The 11,952-nt window shown below is 44.5% G+C and overlaps 1 protein-coding gene across 1 annotated transcript; it reads left to right on the plus strand.

The window, feature by feature from the left end:
• Positions 1–552: 552 nt before the first annotated feature.
• Positions 553–5,389, plus strand: UCHL1 (ubiquitin C-terminal hydrolase L1). The gene is made up of 9 exons (XM_068188950.1): positions 553–693; positions 796–807; positions 1,297–1,425; positions 2,245–2,395; positions 3,609–3,694; positions 3,770–3,817; positions 4,184–4,253; positions 4,591–4,649; positions 4,963–5,389. Exons 1-9 carry the CDS (start codon positions 661–663, stop codon positions 5,047–5,049), a joined length of 675 nt encoding a protein of 224 aa, XP_068045051.1. The 5' UTR covers positions 553–660; the 3' UTR covers positions 5,050–5,389.
• The last annotated feature ends 6,563 nt before the right edge of the window (positions 5,390–11,952 follow it).

An 11,952-nucleotide genomic window follows, 5' to 3' on the forward strand; every position in this document is an offset into this window, starting at 1 on the left:
GCAGAGATACAGTCAGCACACAGGAGACTTTCATGTCAGATTAACGATACTGGAAATTTAAAAATAAGTGTTTAATGATTTTGTTGAGTATCAAAACCATTGCATACTTTACGCAACATACACAGAACAGGGTCTGACGCTTAGGAGCGGCTGGGCACATGAATGTAGACATGGGCTTTCGGGATGCACGGAGCCCAGGGGCTGGGCTGGTGGTGGAGGAGAAACCTGTTGCCCTGGGTGATGCCAGCCGCTTGCCCACGCTGCCGGCCCACTTCCAGCACTTTCTCCACGCCAACGTCAGGAGGCCGTGGTGCCCCTGGCCGCCGGCCGCACCCCGCTCCTGCGGAGGCGGCGTGCCCCGGCCCCGCAGCTCCGGCCGGGCTCCCCCGGCCCCGCGGCCCTTCGGCCCCTCGGCCCCGCGGCCCCTCGGCCCCGCGGCCCCGCGGCCCCGCGCCCCCCCGCCTCGGCCGTGCCCTGCTCCTCCCTCTCCCTCTCCCCCCGCCGCCGCGCGGAGTGGGCCAGCCCGCCCCTATATAAGAGCCGGGTGGGCGGCTCCGCGCCCCAGCGTCGCCAGCGGCTCGGCAGCGGAACTGCTGCGGGGGACATCGTCGTGCGTGGGGCACAGCCTGCCTTCTTCCCGGCTCCCGCCGCCCTGCAGCCATGGCCTGGCAGCCGATGGAGATCAACCCCGAGGTGCGCGAGGGGCGGCGGGGACAGGGCTGGGGAGCGGGTGGTGGGACGCCGTCTCTCACCGGCGCTCACGCTTTCCCCCCCTCCCCTCGCATTGTCTTCCAGATGCTGAACAAAGTGAGTTGCCGCCGCCGGAGGACCGCCGCGGGCGGGAGGGCGCCGGCCCTTCCCCCTCCATCCCTCGCGTCCCGCCCTGCCGGGGAGCGCCAGCCGCGGTGGCGGTACTGCTGCGCGGGTCGCGGCCGCACCTGCGGAGCGCCGCCTGCCTCCTTCCCTCGGCATCCCGGCCCGCCGGGCGCCGCCTGCCTCCGTCCCTCGGCATCCCGCCCCGCCGGGGCGCCGGGCGCCGCCTGCCTCCGTCCCTCGGCATCCCGGGGCGCCGGGCGCCGCCTGCCTCCGTCCCTCGGCATCCCGGCCCGCCGGGGCGCGGCCGCACCTGCGGAGCGGCGCTGAGCCCGTGCGCCCTCGGGGCGGGCGCGGCCGGCAGGTGGCGCGGCGGGGCCGCGCGTTGTGCTGTGTCACCGGGCGCGGCGGGGCTGGGGCGGCCGCGCCCCGCGGGGACGGGCGTGGCGCGGCCGGGCCACCTGCTCTCTGTGCCCCGTGCAGGTGCTGTCCCGCCTCGGGGTGGGTCCTGGCTGGCGCTTCGTGGACGTGCTGGGTTTCGAGGATGAGGCGCTGCGCGCCGTGCCGACCCCGGCCTGCGCGCTGCTCCTGCTGTTCCCGCTCACTGAGCAGGTGGGTGTCCCCTCCCGGCAGGGTAGCTCTGGCTGCTGTCTGGAGTGCGGCTGCCATCCCCCAAGCATGTTGGGTGGGGATGGGGCTTGGCACTGACACGGTGTTGTGCTTGGTCCCAGCCTCCAGATAGCCTCAGCTGAGCACAGCAACCAAACAAGGACTCTCATTCCATCCCAGTGTTCCTGTGAGATTTTGCTTTATATATCAGACTGAGGAAAAAAACACGAGTGATCTTGAGTGTGAGGAATAGCGATTCCATTACCATGCTGAATCATTGGATCTGGAGAGGCCTACATTGCTTCTTTAATATATTCAATTGACTTGATGCTAAGGAAGTAAATGAGATGAAATCAAATTCAATTAACAGGTTCTTAAAAAGAAGGATTACAACTTTCCAATAGCGATGGCTTTTGCAGTTGTTTATACATTGTTCTGATGGGGAGGGGCTCATGAAGGCAAATAATTCTAAAAGGCCTATTGTAGAGACATGCTGAGTAGCCTTGTTCAGTGGACTGAAGCAACTGAGAGAGGATATAAAAGAGCCTATCTATTATATTATTTCCCACCCCAAGCTATTTCCAGTGTGGCACAGATGGAGAAGCTAAGAACAGTGCCTTTGGATGTGACTGAATCATGCAGGTAGTCAGTCCATTAAGTGTTGGCCTGAATCCAGTTTAGGCATATGGTGCTTTACTGGTGCAACAAAGATGGCTTTCTGAATAAATCTTTGTCTGGTCCTGATACTGATACTTACTTGTCCAGTGCACAATACAAGGATAGGACTGTGATGAAATGCCTAAAACAGTTTTGTGTTTACAGCATGAAAACTTCAGGAAGCAACAGACTGAGAAAATAAAGGACCAGGAGATCAGTTCTAAAGTGTATTTCCTGAAGCAGACCGTCAGTAACTCCTGTGGGACAATTGGTCTGATACATGCAGTTGCTAATAACAAAGACAAATTGAAACTTGGTGAGTGTGAATGTTCTGAAGTGCTTGAATTTCTGTTTTTTTGACAGCAGATTGAATGGATATGGGCTATTGGGAGACAGCTTACTTTCATGCAAGCCAAGTTAAGGCATCCTGTACTGTTTCAGTTGGTAAGTGGGTCTTCCAGCTCTTGGAGAGGGGCATGTGGACTGCCTGAAACACAGAAAGGAATGTGCTTTGACTCCTGTCTGCTAGCTGCAGAGGTATTGTCCTAGTAAGCAATGCAAGAGGAAAAGGGCACTTAGCAGGACTGATCCAAGTCTCTCTGTAATTAGGAAGTACTGTGTTCAGAAGTGGTTTTTGACATTAAGCTTGATGTCAATATACGAGATGGAGTTCTTCATGCTTCTTAAGTCTAATTTAAATCGATGTGCTCCGAGTAGCCTGTAAATCATTCTAAAACGTGTTTTCTTTTTGCTGGAGAAGTTGTATAGATAAGGATTTGTAAGATTTTTCCTACCAAGGTAATAGTTTTGATGGTTTCTTTACTGTAGAGAAAGATTATTTTGTTGTTCAGAGACTAGATCTGCAAAATACATCTACCATTATTCTAAGAGAACTTGGACCCTTTCTGTGGTGTGGGATTCCTTTTTATACAAAGGAAAACATGTGGAAGTCATAGTGAGCATTGAAGCATAGTTTTGCTTTGTTGTTCTTACAAAAAAGGATTCACTGGAATAACACTTGATGAGTGAAGCAATGATGCAGCATATCTTTTATGTGCATCTTAGTACTGCACTACTAATTTATGTTCTGGCAAACCAACTTGTCATGAGCAAGTGCTGCCTTCATTTGAAAGCAGGGAGACAATTTCATCTACCCATATTCTGTTAGTTATGTGTCCTATAGCTGGTACTTTTCTTTAATTTCTTCAAAACAGGATTGAACACTTCTGCCAAACGTGCAGTGGGGAAATCAGAAAAGCTAAATCCCATTTGAAAATTATTTTCAGAGCAAGCATCCAGAGTACACTGAAGCACTCTTCCCTGAAACAACTCTGTTTGTTTGTGTAGATTGTTACTAATATCTTGTGTTAATAGCTTACTTCAAGTGGTAGTTGTAATGTGCTTGGAGATAGTTACAGGCTGAATGCAATGACTTGTAGTTAGTGCAAAAAGCATTGATTACTGTGGGCTGCATCTAAACTGTGACTGATGTTTTACCTATACTGAATAAAATGTTTCATCTCGTGCAGAGGAGGGGTCTGCCCTGAAGAAGTTTCTCGATGAAACAGCTGATTTGTCTCCTGAAGAAAGAGCTAAGCATTTGGCAAATAATAAGGTATATGAACTACAGAAACTGCTGACAGTTATCAGCATTTAAAGATGTAGTAACCTGTACCTGCTTTCTCTTAAGGCTATACAAGAAGTCCACAATTCTGTTGCTCAAGAAGGACAGTGTCGGGTAAGATGTGAATGTGTAAAATCTTGGGAAAATGCTTAATGATGGTGGTAGAGCAACGCTTATTTTTTGCTTGTCAGATAGCTGTTACAGTTCATGAGGAAGGAGAAATGAGTGACTCATGGGTGAATGCTTGTTCAGGATTTCTTCCTCAAAACCTGCATTGAAAATCTGGATCAAGACCCAGTTGTAAAATATCATTTTACATTAGGATTTCTGGTGCTTGACCTTGTAGAAGTCTTGCCACAGACCTCTTCTGCTGAACTTAAGTTTTCAGTCCTTTGCTTTCTTATTGAAGTTTGTTCTGTAGTCAAAATTGGGTTTGCAGTGCTAGCTTCAATCTAACAAATATATCTGGTGTCTCCTAAGGTTGAGGACAACAGTGTGAACTTCCATTTCATCCTTTTTGTCAACGTGGACGGACACCTGTATGAATTGGGTAAGGTCCTGTGAACTCTGTGTTTGGACTGGGCCTACTTCACACTGCACAGCAGTGTTGGGGGCTCAAGCAAGATACTTTTTGCTAATTAAACTGGTTGCTGAGGCTCCCAGAGCCAAAACACAAAACACAATTTGTATTTTCATCTGAAGATTTTAACTGATGATGGGTTTCACTGAAGGCCTAAGGCATGTTGTCACTGGTGTAGCTGAGAGCACTGTTTCCATCTCACTCAGACTATTGACAATTTGTTTTGACTTCCCCAGTATCATCATATGTCTACTTGTTTGGGTCTACTATGCTCAGTTCTGCTAATTCAGAAGTATTTTTTTCACAGATGGCCGTATGCCATTTCCTGTAAACCATGGCACAAGCTCAGATGACTTGCTGTTGAAGGTAAGTCTTCTCCCTTGCTGCTTGTTGCCCTGAAAACAAGGCTTATAAAAAGCCTTATAAAGAGGTGAGAAGTCTACATGTGCTGTATCGTGGCTGTACCTACTTGCTGTACAAGTCTGTGCTTAAATCTGCTAAGTTTATGACTACTGAAGGTATTGTCCCTAAGAGCTAGATACCCGTTCAGTGTATTTATTAGCTGGTGCTATAAGATTATATAACTTACTTGGTGGGACTCGGAGAGAAACTGCAAAGACTTGTTCTCTACAGGATTGTATTTGGTTAGTCTAAGCAGCTGTATTTTTTCATCCCCAAGGATTCTGCTAAGATCTGCAGACAATTTACAGAACGTGAAAAAGGAGAAGTTCGTTTTTCTGCTGTGGCTTTCTGCAAGTCTGCCTAAGACTCTGAAGAGATGCAAGGAAAGCAGTTTAATAGCACACCAGTAAATGCAGTTTAAACTCCAGTGCTTCAGTACTTGTTAAACACAGCTGTTCTGGTAACTTAAATTACTTCCACCTTTTGCTATACACAGAAGCAACATCAGCTGAGCTTATGTTAAAGGATGAGCTCAAGTTTTAATGTGAATGGTTTGGACACATCAGATATCTTTAGACTCTTTTTTCACATGTTAAGTAGAAAATGCTTAACAGGGCTTGTTTGATCTGTGTTATGTTAATTGAGTTGTTGGTTGATATTTCCTTGTCCTTAATGAAAATAAAATGTTCTGCTGGAAGACTAAATGGACTTGAAGTGATGACTAATTTTCTCCAAAAGGAGTTGTGCGGCATCCTCTGTAAGTCTTCTTTTCAAAAGACCCTCAAAGCTCTCCTCTGAGCAAAAAGTTAAGTTAGCCTCAGGGTAGCAGGGCAATTGCTTTTTCTAGTGTCTTGGAGGCTTTCAAGGATGGACAGACACTGGTCTGTGTAACATATTGCAGTGCTGCATGCTGCACTACCCTTCTAATAAGGCTTTTCCTAATGTCCAGTCTGAAACTCATAAGCTGCAATCTGCCACTCTGAATACATTTATTTTGGAGGGGTAAGGTGTGATAAATTAACATTCAGACCTTAATGTGGTCTGTATTAGTGTACAAGCCAATGAATATCCACTGAGTTGGTTGATGTGTTTCCTTATAGGAGACAGCTACAGGTATTTTCCCTACCTGTAGCTAAACCAAACCTGCTGGCTGAGGCAGAACACAATCCTGGGTTAGGCCATATGTGCTTACTAACTTGTGATTCTGTTATGAAGACCTTTAAAGAGGTTGTATTTATTTGTCCCATCCAAAATGAGCTGAAAAGGAGTAACCCACACTACATGAATTTCTAATAGCAGGATGAAATTTTGGATTCAAGGGAAAGATATTTAATCCATAATACATAGTCTTTGGCATGAACCATGACCTTTGGAAACTATTTTTACCTGAGTCTTGTCGCTGTTTGCTGATCTTGCAGCTCCCTGCTGATACTTCAGGTAGCTGTAGGCAGGGATAAAACACCCTTAAACTTGGGTCTTTATTCTAATGCAGTCCCAGACTGTCCCTGGTAACCATTTTATACAGTGCTGGGTAACACAGTTGTAGATGGTCACAGGACTTTTTTGAAGGGTAATTCAAGCTCTTATTAAAGCTCTGTGTGGGATGAATTTGTTTTGTATTGGGCCTTGTTACTGCTCGTGTAATTACCTGATAGCTGAAGCTGGCAATGGGTTGCAACACATTTTAATTTGAAGTCTAAGAATTTGCTAAACCTCAGCATACTCCAATTCTAAACATCAGTATCTTCTGCTTCTGTTAGCAGGGAGGTGAAAACTATGCTAAGAAAAGGTCTCTTATGTGTCATTGTCCTCTACAACAGCATAATCTTCTGCCTCTTAGTGGAAGCTGTCGTAGTGGGGGGAGAGGCCTCCTGGGGCATCTCTGCTGCAGCCCTGCTCCAGCACAGGCTCGGAGCCATGCTTGTGGCTCGGGCTGCTTAGCAACACAGCCGTCAGCAGAGGAGAGGCAAGGGGCATGAGCACGGGAGAGTGCAAGGTGCAGTAAAAACCAGCTACAGGAGGAGGAGCACCAAGTGAGCTGTCTGCCTTACCTGGGGCTGTGAGCTTTAGTGCTGCAGAGCACCCTCTCCTTGCCCTAAGGGCAATTACTGAGGATACATGCTGTGGCTGTGCCTGTGTAGAGTCAATGCTGAAGAAATCTGAAAATGTCTTTGAGATACTACTGTATATTTTTTAGTGATTGCAGCAGTTCAATATTTTGTGGTTTAGTTTTTGTTTTAATTAGCAGTACAAATGGGGCTACTGAAGTTATTTCAGTGTTTCATAAACTTTTTTTGTCATTCTCCTCAAGCTTCTGAGTTAAGAATCTACCAGAAGGCAACATTTTATTAATTTAAAATAAATCAGGGAAAGGGTTGTTTCTGCCAGACTTATTTTCTCACATTCTGGTCCCAGGTGTAGTTTCAAAGGATGGAAATAAAGAGAAAAACTACAGAATGAATGTTATCTATCTACTTATGTATAACATCCACTAGCAAGGCTGTTGTCCCCTGCAGAAATGATGACAAGGGCTTAGGAAACAGCTGGGCTTTATTTTAAAACACCTTGGGTTTCAGACACAGGAAGACAAGTTATTTGGGATGGCAAAGATCTTGGGAGCTGGGATAGAGATCTCAAACCATGGGTGGTGATCTGTAAGCTGAATAGATGGAAGATGTTGCAATATTGCAGTGCAGCTGTTCAAAATGTGTTAGTGCATTCAGAAAAAAAGTCACAATGCATAGAAGTGTGTATTTGACAGCTTGAAATTCTATTGAATGAGCCATAAACAGAAAACCAGGAAGATGTTTTAAAGCCATATCAGGCATGTATAATCTCCAAAGAAATGCTTTTTCTTATTCATATATTCTAGCTGATTTTACCTACTTGCCAGTTTTTTAATTTTAATCTTTGCCCATTACTTCACACTTTGGCAGAAATGTTTGGGACAAGAGTTGTTTTTTAGAGTGCTATGTATCAAAACACTTCGCATGAGAGGATGCTCTTATAATTTAGTATTTTTTCTTGGGCACATCTATAAGAAGTGAGGATCATTTCTTGTCCCTTGTTTTCGCCTCTTTGTTCTTATAGTTGTAGTTTCACTTGGAACTGTTACTTTTCCTTGATTTCCTGTGTGTCCTTCTTAAATAAATTAACTCTTTTGACCCTCTCTACATCTCCTCTAAAGCCCTTCGTGTTTTTCCTGAAATTTACCCCTGAATTTTCCCTGTGAAAATTGTTGAAAAGGGCAGGAGCTTGCAAAGCCTGCTGTGTTTTATGCCTACTCTGAAGAAACTGCTTCTCTTCCACACAGAGGAGTCTATTGAGCAAATTCATTTGAATTTGCAGGTTCTTGCCATTTTTGTGCTGCCTTCCAGAGGCAAACATTTAACAGTTAATATATAGAACTATCCTTGGAAATATTTGAGAAATATTGAACGTAGGATTTTAGGCTTATCTGTTTAGACACGCACATTTAGAGCTAATTGAGAGCTCTACCAGGGTTGACTGTGTGCAATGTATGTTTTTCATAACAATTTAGTTGCCTGCCTGTTGAAAGCTGTAGTCATCTTACTCTGTAGATGGCAGCATTGGGAAACTTAGAGCAACAAGTCTGATTTAGGACCAATGACAGATCCAGATGCTATCTTAAGTCCACAGCTAGTCCTGTTGCTTTCAGTGGGATCATTCACATGCTTAAGCACACTTGTGATTTCAGAGCCAAATAGCCAATCCTTATCTTTTAATTAAAAGTTAGGCATAATGCAACATGCAAAGCCTCTTAAACATGTGAATAGTCTTTGCCTTAGATCCCCAGTTTACTTGCAGCTGATGCACAATTTTTGTCCAATATATACTGCTGTGCACTATATACACTACTATTTCCATACTAAATAGAATTCTTTTTTTTGGGGATGTAAGGAAAGTGTGGGACTAACTCCAACAGCATGCAGCTTTTGACACACAGACCAGTTTATCAATATCAAATATTTAAGATGGAGAAGCAGTTAGCTGAAAAAGGAACTAGATACACTCGTATCCCCTGCCATTAATGCAATTACAGCAGGGCCTGTGGTGGGCATTGGGAGCAAATGAAACTGGCAATAAACCTTGTAGTCACAGGATCCCTCTCCTGGTGCTGCCAGCAGCCAAGAAGAGGCTGGTGGCAGGACTTCAGCTCAGTGAAACTGTGGACTAAATGAGAACAAACACAAATTGAGAAAAATGCAGCCAGAAGCAGAGTAACAACATTAAAGTTCCTTTGTGAGCAAAGGACATAAAATATCACTGGGATTTTAAATTTTTTTACATATTGTACAGGATGATATTAAGTTACAGAGACTGGTTGACATTCCAAATGCTTTGAAGCCAAGGGACCTCAAGGGATGAGATGATGGGTTAGAAGAAACCTCGAAGAGTTCAACATGGTGAGGTGCAGAGCTTGACACCTGGCTGGAGCCACCCTGTGGCTGGGAGGTGATGGGCTGAGTTTCAGCCTTTCTGCAGCCTGGGGGTTATGGCAGATGCCAAGCTGAATATAAGCCCATATGTTGAGTGCTCTTCCTGTAAGGCAAATCACATCCAGTGTTCGGAGTTATATTGGGAGGAACAAGACCAGCAGGTGGAGGGAAGTTATTACCTATTTATTCCTTGGCACTGGTGAGGTTGCACCTGGAATAGCGCTTCAGTTCTGGGTCCCCCCACTCAGTCCAAAAAGGGTGTGGAGCAATCTGCAGAGCATCCAGCAGCAGGCTACAGAGGCAGGGAGCATGTGGCCTATGAGGAGAGACTGGTGGAGCTCAGCATATGTAGTCTGGCATGGAGGAGACTAAGGCAAGGTCTAATTGTAGCTTACAACTACATCAAGGGCAATTGCAAAGATGACAAAGCCATATTTTGTCCTGGTAGTAGAAGATGGTCTATCAAAAACCCCAAATTGCAGCTTGGAAAGTTCAATTCAGGACATTTGGAAACAAGAAGAGTATTTCTTTCTGGGAAAATAATATACTGGAACAATTTATCAGGGAAATGGGAGCATCTCCATCCTTGCAAGTGTATAAGGGACCAGAAATTAACAACCAGCTTCTGTCAAGCTGCCTGAGGTTACCTATTACAGTATGAAAAATTAGAGCAGTGATCAGTGCTGCTCCAGCCTCAGGAACTGAGGAACTTTCATTCCCTTTCAGGAAAGGGAATGAAATCTTGAAATCAGAGAACAAAGACTAACAAACACTCTGGAAAGGAGATATGATTAAAAAAATGCAATCGAAAAAACCCAGAAAATTTGGAAATAGAGTGACTAGAACCAAATGGACTGAGAGGAAATGAGGGGTAGTGAAAAGGACCAAACCTTGCCAAACTTACTCCAATACAAATTCTGAAATCAATGAAGAAAGGTAAACAAAAAGAGAGGAGAAAAAAATTGAAGAATTGAAATGCTAAAAAAAAAAAATAAGGAAAAATTTCGAAACCAAGTGAAAACAATAAAAGTGAATGGGATGACAAGAAGTGCAGGGAAATGGACCAAAGCTTGCCCAATTAATCTCCATTGAAATCTCAAGTGCTTTGTGTGGGGAAGTTGTTTCCTGGAGGAGGAGCTGGAGGCTGCTGCTGACTGCTGGTTTTCTTCTCTATCCAGGGTAGAAGGACAAGAATGGCTGCAGGAAAGCAGCCAATGCATCTAGGGGGAGGCGCAGGTTTTGTTACTGATGGGAGGGCAGTCACTTCACAGAGAGTGGGGGAAGGCAGAGGCCAAAGACCCGAGGGAGCACTTCTACAATCAATGAATCAGAAACTGAAGTATGAGGAGTCCTCCCTGAGGATGCGTGCAACATCCCTAGGAGTACCCTAGGGGAAAAAAGAGCAGTGAGTGATGGGGAAAATGGAAAAATTATAGAATTCCTGGACATTTTTCAATTGTCATCTTTCCAGCAGTACCATAAGACTGTTCAATTAAGTTTCCCAATCCCTTAAATAATTGTGCATCAAAAATGTAGTGCTAGATGAAACTCAGTGAACAAATAATGAGCTATGTGGAACTGATTTGAAACCTCTGTACTTTTTGCTTAGATAAGCTTCAGATGTGGTTAGATGATATTGCAAGGTCTGCAGCAAGATGCAAAAAGTGAGGTCTGCATGATGTTGGAGAAACCAGACTAGGCAAAGATATTTCAGCTAGTTTAGCATTTCCAGCAGGGTACCATAAAAAACATGACAGTCAATTAGTTCATTGCTTAGGAACACTCAATACCATACTAAGAGGTATTATTACTTACAGCACTGTAGCCAGACTGAGTTGCATTTTCTTTTCAAGTCTTCATATGTATGCATGTTAACATCTTAGAAGAAGAGCTTCTACTCTTAGTGTGTTGAGGGTGGGAGAAGTGCAGCTTAACTATCCCCACTTTGCAAGTAAGGAATGTAGACATAGATTCCCTGATTTTTTTTTTTTTTTTTGTTTGTTTTTTTTCAGAGAGAGTTCTTATATTACTCTACTTCTGCTTTGGGCCTGAGTTCATACACCCTCCCTCTTAGCTGGACTTATTAGCTAAAGCTTAGTGTTAGACTAACCTCAGCTTGACTGACTTAGAGAACAATCAGGTGAACTCATGTCTGTCTGCAAAAGAGGTCTGTATTGATACATAGTCCCGTGAGTCCCCTTATAATGCCTGAGGATATTTTTCCAGTAGACTTATATTGCAACTCAACAATCAAGAAATAATACTTTCTCCTTCTTTTTCCCCTTCCCATTCCACAAAAATGTTTAGCAGCACCGGGGAGTTGAGGATGATGCAGAAATATAAATTGCAGATGATTATATGAAGAGTGGTTGCAGTATTCAGGCTTTCTGACAAACTGAAGAGTCGGGTGGCAAGGCTGTGGCTATATTCCTGATGATTAGAAGAAGTATTGATGAAGGAACAAGATGGTTCAGAAAAGAATATAATTATTTGGCTAGCTTGATACTTTATCTGACTTTACCAACCATTCTTTCTTCTTTCACTGAACAATGCCTCCTGAAGGTCAAGTCATGTCAATAAACAACACATTTCTCAGGATCAATTCTTACTGAACAATATGAGAAAAGGGGCTGAGTGGCTAATTTTTCCCAACTTCAGAAAGCAGCTGTTGCAGGTTTTTGATGCAGCCCAGTGCTGTAATGAATGTGATCTTCCCTAAATACACAGTTTGGGACTTGGTTTTCAATTTTCATGACCCTCTGAGAGGAAGTCATAATGTAAACTCTGCTGCATTTTAGAAATGATCA

This window comes from Anomalospiza imberbis, chromosome 4 (assembly GCF_031753505.1).
Source record: "Anomalospiza imberbis isolate Cuckoo-Finch-1a 21T00152 chromosome 4, ASM3175350v1, whole genome shotgun sequence".
Lineage (NCBI taxonomy): Eukaryota > Metazoa > Chordata > Aves > Passeriformes > Viduidae > Anomalospiza > Anomalospiza imberbis.

Coding starts and splice junctions, on each gene's coding strand:
- UCHL1 (XM_068188950.1), top strand. CDS start 661: ATGGCCTGGCAGCCGATGGAGATCAACCCCGAG. Junction 1,426..2,244: donor TGTTCCCGCTCACTGAGCAG/GTGGGTGTCCCC, acceptor TTGTGTTTACAG/CATGAAAACTTCAGGAAGCA. Junction 4,254..4,590: donor CGGACACCTGTATGAATTGG/GTAAGGTCCTGT, acceptor TTTTTTTCACAG/ATGGCCGTATGCCATTTCCT.